Source organism: Amblyomma maculatum, chromosome 2 (genome assembly GCF_055883805.1).
Source record: "Amblyomma maculatum isolate TAMU_Amacu chromosome 2, ASM5588380v1, whole genome shotgun sequence".
NCBI classification, from domain to species: Eukaryota; Metazoa; Arthropoda; class Arachnida; order Ixodida; family Ixodidae; genus Amblyomma; species Amblyomma maculatum.
Window position 1 is genome coordinate 145,544,902 of NC_139345.1, and position 15,421 is coordinate 145,560,322.

At 44.7% G+C, this 15,421-nt stretch overlaps 1 protein-coding gene across 1 annotated transcript in view; it reads right to left on the reverse strand.

Annotated features, from left to right (window-relative positions):
* Positions 1-15,421, reverse strand: part of LOC146200123 (glutathione synthetase-like) — a 132,763-nt gene that overhangs the window by 13,706 nt on the left and 103,636 nt on the right. Inside the window, exons 9-11 of the mRNA XM_084592875.1 lie at positions 13,408-13,599; positions 4,384-4,465; positions 2,368-2,557 (exon numbers count right to left, since the gene is read on the reverse strand). Coding sequence (XP_084449001.1) covers positions 2,368-2,557; positions 4,384-4,465; positions 13,408-13,599 — 464 coding nt within the window. The remainder of the gene's footprint in view (positions 1-2,367; positions 2,558-4,383; positions 4,466-13,407; positions 13,600-15,421) is intronic.

A 15,421-nucleotide genomic window follows, 5' to 3' on the forward strand; every position in this document is an offset into this window, starting at 1 on the left:
TAGATTAAACCTTCGTGTTTTTTATCATGTTTTTCATTTCTTTCAGAGCCAGGCAGTCTGCCGAACTTACGCCGACGAGAAAAATGTCACTGCCTAAAACTATCCTTGCATGTGCGACCTAAAATAAACGCTACACTACTAAAATGCCTAATTACTCTCTAGTGGGTATTCACAATCGTGATTGTGTTAAATAACCTGGTTTCAGCATTCAGTTGCATCAAGACGGGCGCATGCACTGTAAAATCCCTGAGCCCACATGTCTGTCAAAACTGTTAACGGATCGGTCGTTTTAGATAGGAAGGTTTCTATTGCACCGTAAGTAATTGCGCACTAAAAGTGCTGTGTTTACTGCATCAACAATGGTAGCATATTTTCGCCCCGAAAATATGTGTGCAAATATCACAAAACGCGTCTCCAAGTTCTTTTCATAACACTTTCATAAATATCAGCATTGCGACCTTAACTTTTTGAAGTTGCACCCGCTCCCCCTAGTACATCAGCTAAAATCGAAAATACTATGGCCGATCAGTTAAAATACCCAAGAACAGCACTGAGTTTACTGCGAGTGCAGGCTAACCGGTAATCCATAGTAGTCTGCTGCACAAGGCCCAACATGAATAATATAAGCTCCATGAAGACACAGCTGGTGCCTCTGTATATGAACTCATTCTTTCGTGGTGCACATTGTGGAAGCTTGTGAAGAACAGCACTACTCTCACATCCATCGCAGAGCCCTATCCGAATATACTGAAAATTATATTGAGGTAGAATTTGTTGCCCTCAAATCGTCCTATCATGATGCAAGATTGTTCACCATTAGCTGTTAATGCGAGTTTCTTCATTTAGAAAGTGACCCCGCCGGGGTGGTTACGGCGCTCGATTACTGCGCCCAAGGACAAGGAATCGAATCTCGGCCTCAGCGGCCGCTTTTCGGTGCAGAAGAAAAGCAAGGCGCCCGTGTGCTGTGCGATGTCAATGCACGTTAAAGAAACCCAGGTGGTCGAAATTTCCGGAGTCCTCCACTAGGGCGTCTCTCATAGCCTGAATCGCTTTGGGACTTTAAACCCCACAACCCAATCATTTAGGAAGTGCACGGATGATCCTGGGACCTTGTGCCAAGCTTTTATCTCAAAAAAGTCTGAAAAAGGTAACTCCAGAATAATGAACCGTTCACTGCGCGAAGCAGGGATGGTTTGTATTCTTCCGAGGGTGCCATTGCGATGATGCTTGCTGCCCCATAATAGCGTTGCAAATTAAAACACTGAGGCTGCAGTGAGCAACAAAGAATTCATGCAACCAGACTCAAGTACCAGGATTAGCGAAGAGCATACCGGCAGTCGTTTACTGCTACGAAGGTTTCTGGCTTATTGAAGTTGTTTTGTACATAAAAAGGTGGCAGGTTTACAAATTCTGAGGCACTGATGTTTTGAAAGACAAGCATAATCATTCAGACAGCGAAACCAGACACCACTGGCATCCTTTCCACTTTCTAATTGCTGGCATCATTTTGCTTCGCGAACTTCATTTCAAAGACCTAAAATAACCTGCTTCTGAGCGCCACGCTCATTGGTGTTAACAGCATATTCAACCACGCAGTGCGATCTCACTGCCGTCATGGTTCTCAAAATGGACCCAGAGACGTCCACTCAGAGCCTTTCATAGACAGTAGCCGCCAGTGCATATTAAAGAACTGAAGGTTGCCAAAAGTAATCACACCTCTGTATGGTAGCTTGCCCCTGAAAATGCAGAGCAGCTTGGCATACAAATATTCATTATTACATTAAGCAAAGTTATTACTGCAGCTGTTAATGGCACAGCATGGCAGTGACTATTTGAAAGGCCCAGCTTTTGTATACTCACTCAGTTATCCCTATTCTTCTTACTTTTGTCTCTACATTGCCTTCTGTTCCCCTAAACTTAGGTCTGTTGGATTAAAGGACAGAGCAAAGTTTTGAGTGTGTTATTTATTTGAAATGATCTGCAAATTGCTAATGATCATGGCTCATCATATGAAGTACTTACTTTAAAACAAGAGGTAGATTTAAACTGAGTTTTTAGTCTCAAAATTTTGCTTTTGGCAGCCAAATGTGCGCTGTGACATCACTAGTAAGTTCGAGATGATGTTAGAGCTACAAAAGCTAAAATGTAATTGACATTTCATGATTGCGTTTTGTTCCAAACTTCCTAGTCTGCCACATGAGCCGGAATCGCATAATCACCCTTCAGCAGAGACTAGTACTGCAGCAAGGCATCTCTGGGATGGTGCACAAGAATGAAACAACTGTGTTGTTTCCGATCTAATCATAATGCCTGGGTTGTAGGCATATGACAGTGATTTGCTACAAAACTGCATGAATCCGCACTAACCCGAGAATGACGCCGAAAATGCCAATCTCGCTGACGACGCTGCGTGCTGTAACTTTTTCACCTGGGCGCACGATATAGTTGGTGGTTGTGGGTGATCGAATGAGGTCCATTAGGATGTAGCTCTCGCGCTGTTTGGTACGACCGAGGGCTTTCAGATGCTGGCGAAGTTCCTCACCATACAGGTTGTTGCCTGCAAAACACGTAAGATATATACATGGCAGTGGCCGCCTGTGACAAAGAGTAATATGACGCGATGATCACATGACCATTGCAATCGCATTCCTCTCGTTTCGGACAGCACGAAACCCCTGGGCTCAGTATCAAGTCTGCTTTTTTTTAGTCGATATTTATTGCCTCAGGCCATCAATAGGATATGAGATGAAGGATGAATGAATGAATAAATGAATGGAAAAAGGTTGGCTAATTTGATGAAGTCCAGAAGTGAGCGATGATGAGGTCCCTGCGACCAAGTGACGTATGAGGCAGGATTGGTTGCTGATAAGCCAGCTATGCTCAGGTGCCGGATTCGCGTTGGTTTGAGTGCTGGGCAGTCCCAAGTCTCCTTTTGTGGGGAATAATTGTACATATATGATTTCAGAGAATTCTGTCCTTGGGCAGCCAGGGATTACTTAAATAATTAGGACATATTTTTAGAAGCTATGATTTCGCATACTCCTCACACATGTATGCTAAGAAGGGTGGAGCAGCAGCGAATGAACATAAGGCATCTCCCAGCTTTTCAATATTGTTAGGAAGTAATGAGGCTAAGAGGATAAAGAACCTATAGTTCAGAGTAATCCTCCAATATGAGTATATTTCGAACATGCCATTAACAGCCATACGAAAAAAAGCGCAGAAATCGCACTTTTTGATACAATCAACATAGATGAAATACGTATCCTGGTTCTGCGCCAGGAAAAGGACGAATTTCTCTATTTTGAAAATTTGGAAAGTTTGAGCAAGGTGGAGGATACAAGTTCAGTACATGCCCAGAGCATTATTATTTTTTTTTACGTTAGCTGTCAAAATTAAGAAATTGTGACAATAGTGTAAGGGTGCATCATTTGACTAGATAGGTCCACAGAGCTTAGGAATTTCTGATGTTAAGGCCATTATGTCTGCATACCTTTCTTGTGCGTTCATACTCTACTAGATTTCACACCGCGAAGAGTGTGATGGTAGCCACATTTCAGCGCATCACTTCTTTCTGATATCCAGACCACCAGAGGGGCACCTAGGGTGGTGCCGTTGCGATATCAGTTATGTTCGCAAATGACGTGGTGAAATTCCTTCTTTCAACTTTTTGTTTCCTCAAAGGTTTATACAGCACAGCCTTGTCGTTCAATATGTGGCACTTAGCCTAGCACAGGCAAGCAGACAATGCAGGCACTCTTACCATGCAAAAAAATGTGATGAATATGAAACGACTAGACAACACAGAATTTAGATATAGCTCTACCTTATTCACAAAAATAAATGGTAGTATTCCTGCTTATCTGAGAACTCACTTTCTTTTACGAAAACTACGTGAAATTTCAGGAAGAACCATTTAAACTTCTCTTGAAATCAGTTGAGCCATTTTTTACACACTATTTGGAACCACGCATGCAATGATAGGCTTATTCTCATGGTTAGTTGCAGGTTTCAAATGAAACACAGTTAACTACTCAGTTGAATTCAATAAACATTTAAAACATTTTCGTAAAGATCTCCTCAGTGTCCAAGGCACATAAATTACTCATTAATTCAGATTTGCTTTATATATAATAAGGTCGCGTTTGAACGGATGCTTTCTGTCATGCCAATACCAGCTTATTAAAAAATGTGCCCAAAAACTTAAAATCTGTCCTGTTTTCTGTTTTCAGCACCCCAGTGGTCTTTAGAATCTACAGTACAAGGCTTCCGATGAGGTTAGGAAACCTCGGAAAAACTGCGCTATGAAGCGAATAATATTCCTGGACAAACATTCCACACTTATGGTTGAGAGCAATCATAATGAAATAAAACGATGCTCACCTCCACCTTCCCTCTGGGGCTTCAGCACAAAATCATTTGGGTTGGCAATGGCCTCGTCGGCTGCCCTGTTTCCATCGGTGGTCTGCAGGAACGCAGTGAGTTACTTCACGTGCAGATATCCCGTATAAACTGTCCTGTCTTTAAGCTTGCCTAGTGTTTCTTTTACAAGCTCACTGCCCATGACATCACTGTTTTGCCCAAGGCACCAGACTGTTTCCAACCTCCCATCAGGGTATGAGATTTTCCAGCAACCTCAGATATTAGTATTGCCGTGTAATTATCGGTATTTTATAACATCAGACTAATCCCAACGGGAAGGCACCTTTCTACATTACACGTATGACCTTTAAGGGAGTACGGATGCCTAAAAGGAGTATTCGGAATGAAGAAAACAGTAGCAAGTTAAGGCTAAAAAACAGAAATATTATGCTGAAAATTTGTTACATTATACAAATCAATGCTAGCTCTAGTTGAATATGCGACATTTACCCAGCAAGGAGTCTGATTGTTTTGTGATTTCTATGGGGTATGACAATTATAGATGGAGCAAGGTGACTGATTGGGCTAGCTGTTAATTTGTTAATTCATGAATGCACACTGTGAATGCAAAAAAAAAATACCGGAAGGAAGGCAGTGACATGAAGCGATCCCAAAAACATGGCGTGGTCGTGTTTGTCTTCTAAATGTTGCATGCCCTGTTTTTACAAGTGGCCGATTTTACAAGGAAGCACCCTTAAGTGGAAAAACGCATTGGCTGCGTTTGCAAAAATAAGGCCATCGGCATATATTTTCACTTTGCAGGCCGCCGCTGCCACTGCCGAGCTGTTCTCTTTGTTCTCTGATAAGCAGGCATGCCCTATACGTTACCTGCCTTTTTGTCTTGTTATTGTTAATCACCTACGTCATTGCTTCGATATGACCTTATGTTGGAACCTTTGGACACAGATTATACTATCTAAACTGGACACCCAGGCCAAACCATTGCACTGACCCTTCTCCCGCAAGCCTATGGAATATTTGCGTTTAGTTAACCACAGTATGAAAGCATGTGAATGAATCGAACAAGTAGAATGGCGCAATGCATAGCTGCTTACATGACTGAACAACTGGATGAGTTCAACTGTAATAAGTACTGCAAAGCTCGACATAAGCAAGATCACCTTGCAAAATTGTAGGCATGTGTTCCACACAGGTAGGCGCAGCGCACACGTGTTAGCTAAACACGTCTGTGCCTCTCTGATCATGCGAAATCAGCATCAATAAGAAACTGCAGTCACTGACCCATGATCGTAGTCAACGCAGCATCGTGATACAATAATGTCGTTTCCCAGGTTTTGGGAAGGGAATTGAGTAGGCCTATAACGCTCAAATGAATCGCAAGAAATGCATCTATTCGGTGTGTTGCAAAACATGAATGCTTTCCCCAGCGTGGAAAAATTATAATGTGGATTGCTTGAGAGTAATATTTGTGTCTGGGTCTTGTTACGGTGCGTGTATTATAGCAGAATGTGAGGCGCGTTTTAGAAAAGTTAACCCTATACAAAGCTCTTTTACACCAGCCATCGATCGTCAGTAACAAGGACTACATTCATGCAGAATGATACCAGCAGTGTGGATCTGGGAGAGGCTGGGTTGAAAATGAAGGCTTGCATCCATGGTGCAGTTCCATAGAAGGGATTATTAAATCACCTGTTTCTGAAATTCACTTTTAACATGTCTACGGACACCTATGCCAACTTCTTGACAGCCACTTAAGAAAGCCGTATAATGTTTCAAACAGAAACACGGGATACAATATAATATGATCGAAAGTGAAATTATTTAGTGGCCACTAGCGTAGCGTATACATCCTCTGCTTCATGCCACTATCCGCTTCCTCGTACTCCCCGTGACGCATACATGCTAGGGAGCTATATGTTTCTAGGCTTTACTATATTCCCCTAGAAAGATTTACAGAATTATTACTGAAATTAAATATCCGAGGAAATATAGGTGTATTCGCTTCAGTATGACTGACCGCTTCTTTATTTTACAATAGAAAATACCACCTACGAAGCAAATCGCTGCTACATCGGCGGTGGAGGTGGTAAAGGGTGGCAGCTCCTGGTCCTACGGGGCTAGGACTAAGGCTCCTCCATTTTTTTAAAGGTAGCGACAACTACTCGAGCGCCCTCTCGAGGGGTACAGGGGACAGCGCTAGCAGACGACGCGCCGCACTCTTTCGTGCATACTTCGTACTCACGAAGCCGCGCTCGGTCCACACATAAGCAGGTTAATTCAACAGATTTGTGTCCTATCCTGCTCAAGAAGCTTCAAAAGACAGGAATAATAACTTAAATATGCGTGTGCAGCATAAACGCAAAAAAAAAAACGCCGGCGTTAAACGAGCCAGCCAATTCTACTGAACCATTCGCATCAGCACAGCGGTTAGAAAACTGTTCTTTATTATGCTTTGAAATTAGTACCGAACTTGAAGTAGAATCGATATTTCAGTAAACTTATTGGGCTCGTTTGTTTAATAAAAAATAAGTAGACTGCGAGTTTTCTGCAACTTTTGGGAACGTCGTTAGGCACAGAGCTCTAAAGCCGGAACCGCATGGCGCGATTTAGGGCGCGATTGCCGCGCGGATGGTGGGACGCGCGCGTCATTCTGACGCGTTCCCACTAGTTCCCACTATGAAATCGCGCCTCCGCGTGGTTCTACGCTTCGTAGAAAAAAACGCCTCGCGCGGCGCGTCCACTGACGTCACGGCCGGCGTCCACCAAACAACGTGCAGTCACGTGCCATTTTGGTTTTTTGGTTTGCCAATAGATGGCTCTGCTCTCCGCGCATCTCGGCGGAACCTTTTCGGCGGAACTTTGTTTCCTCGGTCACGGCCGGTCTCGAGGGAGAGAGCGTTTCTCTTCTCGCGCACTCTCTCCCTCGAGACCGGCCGTGCCTCGGTAAAGCTGGTGCGCGTGTCCAAGGAGCCACGTGCTTCACGTATCGTGTTCGTTCGCGCGTAGTGTTTCGCACGCAATGTTGCTGTTCGAAATTAAGTTTGATAAATACACGTTGGAGGAAATGTCGCTGTATAATTACATGATGATTGTTTTTATTGTAGTGTCCTGTAATTTAAAGGGCATATTATATATGCGGTAACAGAGGTAACTCATCTCGTTGGGAGTTATGTGGTCTGGCAACCCGGAAAACGCGGCGCGACACCGCCGCATACCGCCGCTCAATTTTTCTCGTGCGGGTGCTCGCGCGTCGGCGGCAACGCGGCCGTATGCCGCGCGTCACGTTTTTCGCTGGCGAAAAACGCTCCATGCGGTTCCGGCTTAATGCGATATGGGCGTCATTGCGTTTGTAACCGTTTGGGTATACTCAGTTTTAAACATTTTTTTTTGGCTCGAGTTTATTTCGTTTACACAGTATTCCAATAGATCTATTTTGGAGAAAAAGTCAGTTTCTCTGCAGCTGTACATTACCAACTCATGTATATCTTCCAACCAGTAAAAAAAATCGGGTATGATGCGATACAAAGCTCACGGATAAAGTTTTCTCACTTTTATATTCTTAATTTGCTTTATATTGTTTACCTTAGCCTGCCGGGCAATAAGGTCACCAGTAAGCTTGGATGCCGCCTCTTGAAACTTGACGAGTCCCTGTGCGCGTTCAGCGGAACTTCGATGCAACGCCGCGAAACTCCTCCGTTAAAACAATGGCTCAATAGCGTTTCACACACACACACGGTTGATTTTACACTTTTTATGGTACAAATCTTTGTTTTTGTTTTTTAATTTTTATACACCGATATTTAGCATAGGCAAATATTGACTTTCAATTTCGATCATTTTGACACATTTTCACCCTCCTGTTTTTCTAATGTTTCATTTTTCATTTATATCAATCAACTGATCAATGCACGGTCTAAATTTTCATAAGCATTATCAAGCATTGCATTTTCATTCTGAGCATTTTGACACTTTTGATTCCATGCGTTATACTGCAGTCCTGATCTGTTCGGGGAAAGTACGGGGGCGCGACACGGCAGTGACTTTTCACTAGGCATCCACAGTACAAGTAATAGCGACATAGTCAGCGTTCTTGATATTTTGCTCATGAAATAGCATATGCCCAAACAAAGGCTCTCCCGGGCAAGCGAACGGCTTTTTAAGCAGACAGAAATCACGTCGCATAGTCGGGTGTTTTCCGTGGCCATAAAAATCTTACGCCCAATTTCCTGAGGCCATAACTTCCTTCTGTTGCTATTATCGTCACTGCGAGGAATGGAAAATGACTTTTTCGCGTCTTCCGCACGGTTCCGGCAGACGAAAGCATGGCAGCTCGGCGCAGCCGCATGTCAAGCTTGTGCTTCAATATTTAAGTTCAGAGATGTAACTCTTGCGTCCGCTTAAGCACTAAGTACTGCACATACACTCCTAAAAATGCAATAGAGGCATGTGAAGTACTTTTTGCTTAACTAATCGGCCAATATCTCGCTGGCAAGCGCAGATCGCCGTGCATTTCAGCGGCGCAGCGAGCACCGCTGGACCCTTTGGGCGGAGCTTGGCGGCAAAGAGGTCACGTGCAGCCAACCGGCCTATCGGAGGGAGCGGCGGCTGGATCAAGACCTGTCGCTACCTTTAAAAAATGGAGGAGCCTTAGCTGGGTCAGTAGGTCAACGCCGCTTGCGGCTGGGGCTAGCCAGCTACCGAATTTTATCTGTTGTAGGCCGTCATTGCACCCGCCACTGCTTCGGTGGTGGACGACGGCTGTTGCTGCGGCGCGCGTCTGTCTCTTCCTCTTCTTTTTCCGTCCTTCTCTATTTTCTGTCTGCACGAGGCAGCGGAGGTGGCTCAGCTACAGAGCCAGTAGCAGGCCCGTGCATTTTCTTTTCTTTCGTTCTACAGCCGCAACAACAACAACAAGCGGCGGCGACCCCGGTATGCTTCTGTTTGCTGTGTGGTGCGGCGTTCGATGAAGCGCTAAATGAATGGCGTCGCACGGACGCCTGTATCGGACGCCCGGCGGTAAGCAGCGTACAGAGTACAGAGGGCGTTGGGCTACCAGCCTCGTAGCGGTGCCCAGGCTGGAGAAAGTGTGTGCAGCGGTCATCTCGGCAGTACATAGCGCAAGGAAGCTTTTGCTTTCATACACGAAGGCAGGGCCTAAATCTCTGCAGAATTTGTTAAATCTATGGTTATCTGAGCTTCCCGGCGATTCAAAGGAAACAAAGGAAAAAATTGCTTATTCTGCTGGTCAGGCCGGCCACTTGTTACAATATTTCTCAACAGACATCGCCGCCATTTGAATACATGGCATCCTTCGTGTTTCAGTTCAGTTCAGTTGTTCAGTCGTGTCCGACACTTCGTGACCCTATGGACCATGTCACGCCACGCTTTCCGGTCTCTCACTATCTTCCTAACATCACATAACTTCATCTGCAGTGCCTCGAGGATGCCATCTAACCATCGCGTTCGCTGCCTACCCCTTCTCCGGCGACCCTCAACCTTTCACAACATCAAATCTTTCTCCAGCGACTCCTCTCTTCTCACCAGATGACCAAAATAGCTGAGCTTTAACTTTAGAATTTGACCCTCCAATGAGCAGTCAGGGTTTATGGTCGACAATATCGACTGATTTGATCTTCTGGAAGTACAAGAAACTCTCAAGAGTCTTCGCCAGCACCACAATTCAAACACGTCAATTCTTCGGCGGTCAGCCTTTTTCACAGTCCAAATCTCGCATCCATACATCCCAACTGGAAAGACCATAGCACGAGTTATACGGATCTTGGTTGGCAGACTAATGTCTCTGCTCTTTACTAGGCGGTCAAGGCTAACCATTGCTCTCTTTCCCAGAAGCAGGCGTCTCCTAATTTCATGGCTGCAGTCTCCTCCGAGGTAATCTTGGAGCCCAAGAAGAGAAAATCTGTCACAGCTTCCACTTCTTGTCCACTGATGCTCCAGGACTTGACAGGGCAAGACGCCATGATCTTTGTCTCTTTAATGTTCAGTTTAAGCCCAAACGTCTCACTCTATTCTTGTTCGCGCATCAGAATTCTCTTGAGTTCCACTTCACTTTCTGCCATTAAAGTGGTATCATCCGCATATCTAAGGTTGTTGATACATTTTCCAGCAATCTTCACTCCAGCTGAAGACTCGTCCAGACCGGCCTTCCTCATGATGCACTCTGCATATAGGTTAAATAGGCAGGGCGACAGTATGCAGCCTTGCCTCACTCCTTTCTCAATCGGAAACCAATCAGTAAAACCATGCCCAGTTCTGACTGCGGCCTCTTGTCCTTCATACAGTTTCCTGAGGAGACAGATGAGGTGAATTGGAACTCCCATCTCTTAGAGAGCTTGCCACAATCTGCTGTGATCTACGCAGTCAAACGCTTTCGCATAATCAATAAAGCAGAAGTAGATGGGTTTCTGGAACTCTCTTGCTTTTTACATGATCCAGCGAAGGTTGGCAATTTGGTCTCTAGTTCCTCTGCCCTTGCGAAACCCAGCTTGCACGTCCGGAAGCTCCCGATCCACATACTGCTGCAGCCTACCTTGGAGGATTTTCAACATCACCTTGCTAGCATGCGAAATAAGCGCGATCGTGCGGTAGTTGGAACAATCTTTGGCACTGCCTTTATTTGGAATGGGGATGTAAACTGACCTCCTCCAATCCTGTTGTCACTGCAGGGTTGTCAAAATCTTCTGAACTAATATATGCAGAATCTTAACAGCGTCATGGTTGAGGTTTTGAAGCAACTCAGCTGGAATGCCATCAATTCCGCTAGCTTTGTTCTTAGCAAGGCTGGCTAAGGCCCATTCAACTTCACTCTTCAGGATGCCCGGCTCGAGATCAGTAATCACAACCGTCTTATGTTGGGTTTGCACATTCGGGTCCTTCTTGTACAGTTCTTCTGTCTATTCCTGCCACCTCTTCTTTATCTCTGATGCTTCAGTGAGGTCCTTGCCTCGTTTGTCCTTTATCACGCCCAGCTTAGCACAGAAGCTTCCTTTGATATCTTTGATTGTCTTATACACAGCTCTTGTGTTCCTTAATTGGCTGTTGTCCTCAGCTGCTTGGCACTGTATGTTCAGGAAGGCATTCTTATCTCTCCTTGCTATTTTCTGAAAATCCGCATTGAGATCCTTGTATCTTTCTCTTTCCCCCATAACTTTTGCCATCCTCCTTTCCTCAGCTATTTGCAAAGCCTCTTCAGATAACCAGTTTGCTTTCTTGCATTTCTTTTGCTTTTGAACTACCTTAGTAGCAACTTCTTGTATTATATCACGAACATTAGTCCACATCTCTTCGAGCTCTCTCTCTTCTAGATCTAATTCTTGAAATCTTGAATTCTTGAATTCTTCCACAGCATATTCTAATGGAATTTGATCCAGATCAAACCTGAAAGGCCTTCTAGGTTTTTGCATTTTCCTCCGTGTTTAGAAAGAGCCTAAATATTACTGAAAGCTTAGGCTCGGCTTCTACATCTGAAGCGGCTGTGCACATTGGGTTCCAGGGCAAACCAGACCAGGTCAGTGTTATGCTATGTGTTTTTTTACATCAGCATCATTTGGTGTACTTCCTCGTATGTATTTTGATGATACTACCTTTTTGAAATTACATTGCATGTGAAAGTAGTGAACAATTTGCAGTAAGCTGAAAATTCCTTCAGCCTGGCGCAATTTTCAAAGTCGCCATGCGGTGTAGTAAGAAAATCTGTAACTGGCTTGTACGAGGTCCGTGCGCCGTAACACTAAATTAGATTTCCTATTCCAGGACACTAGTATTCAAATTTAGCTAGGTTTTATATTCTCAATTCGTGGTACAGTGATATAGTACTAAAGTATGCAACAGTACAGAATGTTAAGCGACTAATAATAAATGACATATTATGGTCGTTATGCTTAGCCGAAGCCGCAGTATCATAAGAAAAAACAGCAGGTTACTTCAGGTTACTTCATAACACTAAACAATTTCACAACACTCAAAGGAACCACTTCTGAATTAAGATTAAAAGGCACAGGTGTTATACTGTTGAATATATTGCCAGCAGAACATATAAATATAAATTTAATTCCAGGGACATGCTATTTAACACTTTGTACCGAAGCGAAACAGCTGCATTTTTCGCGGCCGGCAAGCGTCCTGCCAACCTTGTAAATATTTAGTACTGTATATTTTGTCATGTTCATTTAGTAAAAAAGAAAAAAAGACCGAAGCGTGGCCTTGTGATAGAGCATCCGCCTTGTGTTCGGGAGGTACCAGGTTCGATCCCTGGTGCAGTCGGATACCCACTGGCTTTTCAATGGGTACAAGCTTTCCCCCGGCTTGGTGCTCGGCTCTTTGGGGTGAAATGTTTGCGAAAGAGGTCACAGGTCTCAAATAGTTGCTCTGGTGTGGCAGTGATTAGTTTCGCCATTGTACAACAACACATCCGCCTTGTGCGGCAAACGCCCATTATGTGGCCCATTCTTCTGCTTTTTACTGTCAGCCCGGCCTTTGCAGGCCATTAGTTGTTCGAAACTTTAAGCCCTCGAGGGAGCACTTAGGGTTAGCAGAGCCTCTTCCAAAAGCACACCCCTGATAGAGCCGGGCTCCGAGCCGGGGGACGCTTGTACTCAATTTTACCTGTGGGTGTCCGGCGGCGGGTTTCGAACTGACCACCTCGCGCAGCCGAGACGGGCGCCCAAACCACTCGGCCACGACTCGGTGACATTCTTTATAGCTTTAGCTTAAACAATTCAAAATGCATTAAAGAAAGTCTCTTTAGTTCGCATTTTGATGCAATCCAAACTGAGCTTCAGTCCTTGATAAGTTTGAATTATCAAGAGACGATAGTCTTTAGCTCGATATCGGTACCGCAAATAATTCTAAGAACCTAAATGTTTCGTTATGCTTTAATACAAAATAATAACGGGTAAATTAACTACGGAGGTAAAAAGAGCTCTCTAGTGAAAATGTGTCGAACTCATTCGACGATCGTCATGTTAGCGTGTTTATGTAATAGCACAAGGCATATACAACACCAACCAGGTCAAGGGAGTAGAGTCCGGTGAATGTGGCTCGCACACGGTCGACAGTCCCCTTGTTACTCAAAAACCGCTCGAGGACGCCCGGTTGCGCCAGCACCTGCTGCACCTTCTTGGTTCCCGCCAGGTGGTACTGTGATGAGGGACACTTGATGGCCATCGACAGTTCCATCTGAAGGCGCACCTCCCAGGCCTGCAGTATGCAAAACAATTTAAGGAATGCAGTAAACAGTAAGGACTAACTTGTATGGTAATTCAGAAGGAGCACCATTTTCCCTGTCACTGTTACATCCTCACAGGGTGTTCAGCAAACGACCTTACAGTTATGGACCCTCATCTACTTGTTTCAAATGACAGTTTTGTTCGAAATGATGGGTAGTGGATGGCAGGTGCAATGACTGCTCGCTGATTGTTTGGTTTATTTGATGGGCTTTCGTCCCAACCGACTGAGGCTATGAGAGGCGCCGTAAAGGAGGACTGAAACTTTCGACCACCTGGGGTATTTGAACGCTCACTGATGTTGCACAGCACACGAGCGCTTTGCTTTTCGCCACCATCCTAAAGGGGTCGCCGCGGACGGGATTCGATCACGCATCCTTGGGGAACAGTAGTCGAGCGCCGAGGCCACTTCGCCATCACGGCGGGGCTAATTGTTCGTCAGGCTGCATGTACAAGACCATGACATGTCCGACTTGGCAGGTGCTGCCAACTCAGGTAGCTCCTAAGAAATAGGAGTTCAAGACTGATTTTGAACCAGGGGCCATGGGATTGCCAATTAGACATGTCATTGGTATACAGGCGCGCTTGTACGTTTGGTTAAAGCAGGACGTAATATCTGTGTCGAGGGGCCTTTCACATATGGTGATAGGTTGCGACTGTTCTAATTGGTATGATTGAGACAATGGAGACATAAATTAGGAAATTAGTGTTTGCAAAGTTCCCAGCTTGCAGGCGCTGCCATGCGACTGCCTCCCTATTGTTTAGACTTTTATTCGGTGGTGGTACCAGTCTCCTGCTTAACCGGTAATGTTCAAGAATCTCGGAATAATTTTGCAGACACTCGTCCATGCACGTGTGGTACGAAGGACCGACCATGGGAGCTGCAAACATGTGCTATTAAGAGGCCTCTGAAACGGTACTTAAATGTTAAAGCAAGGAATCTAGAGAGGTGGTTTTTGTGAGTATTCGAATAAAATTTAAAATGCCCTGCGTGAAGCTTGTCATTTAATCATAAGTTTAAAAATACTTCTGCCGATCACTCGCAGTGAATTAGTGCGACACTCCCCCTGCGCCACTTTGCCGATGACATCATTGTTGCTTTCTGGGTGCGCCCGCTCACTGGACGTTCTCAATTGGTGGGACAAAGCGCCGTGCGGCGCCATCGCGACTTGGTTTCTTCCTTTTTTTTTCTCTCGCACAGGCCTGCGCTCAGTCAAGAGGGAGAAGAGGAGCATTATTTGCGATCACCTAGATCTCCTGTGCTAATAAGGATAGCTAATATAATCTTGCGTCGCGGAACGGAGTGATAAAAAACATTGCTTAGAAGTATAGTTTTATTCAATGGTTTTTATTTGCTGTCGCATCATAATGTTAAGGACATGATTTAATTTTGTCATGAGGAAATATAATTGCACAGAAGATAAACACACCCACATCGTCCATGTGGCGGCTGGGATAGGACTGACGAGGCACGCCGATGGTGCCAACAGGTGTCATGCTTGAGCCTCATTGACGGTTGTGTGGACGGGGGGCTCTAACGGTACGTATATAGCACGTACTGCATCTCTCTCTCTCTGAAGTTTTTTGCCTCCGAGTACCGCTAAACTAAAACACCACGAAAAGCTGCATTCAAATTTTTAGTTACTATGTATCATTGTTGGAGGCCAATATTTTTATATCTGGGAAGGTTGATGTGATGCCTGCAGCTTTTCAGAAGTTCTTATCACCGTTACTTAAAGGAGGACGGAATATGCCTAGCTACTGCTTATTAGTGCAAACGAGAAAGGGTAAATCAG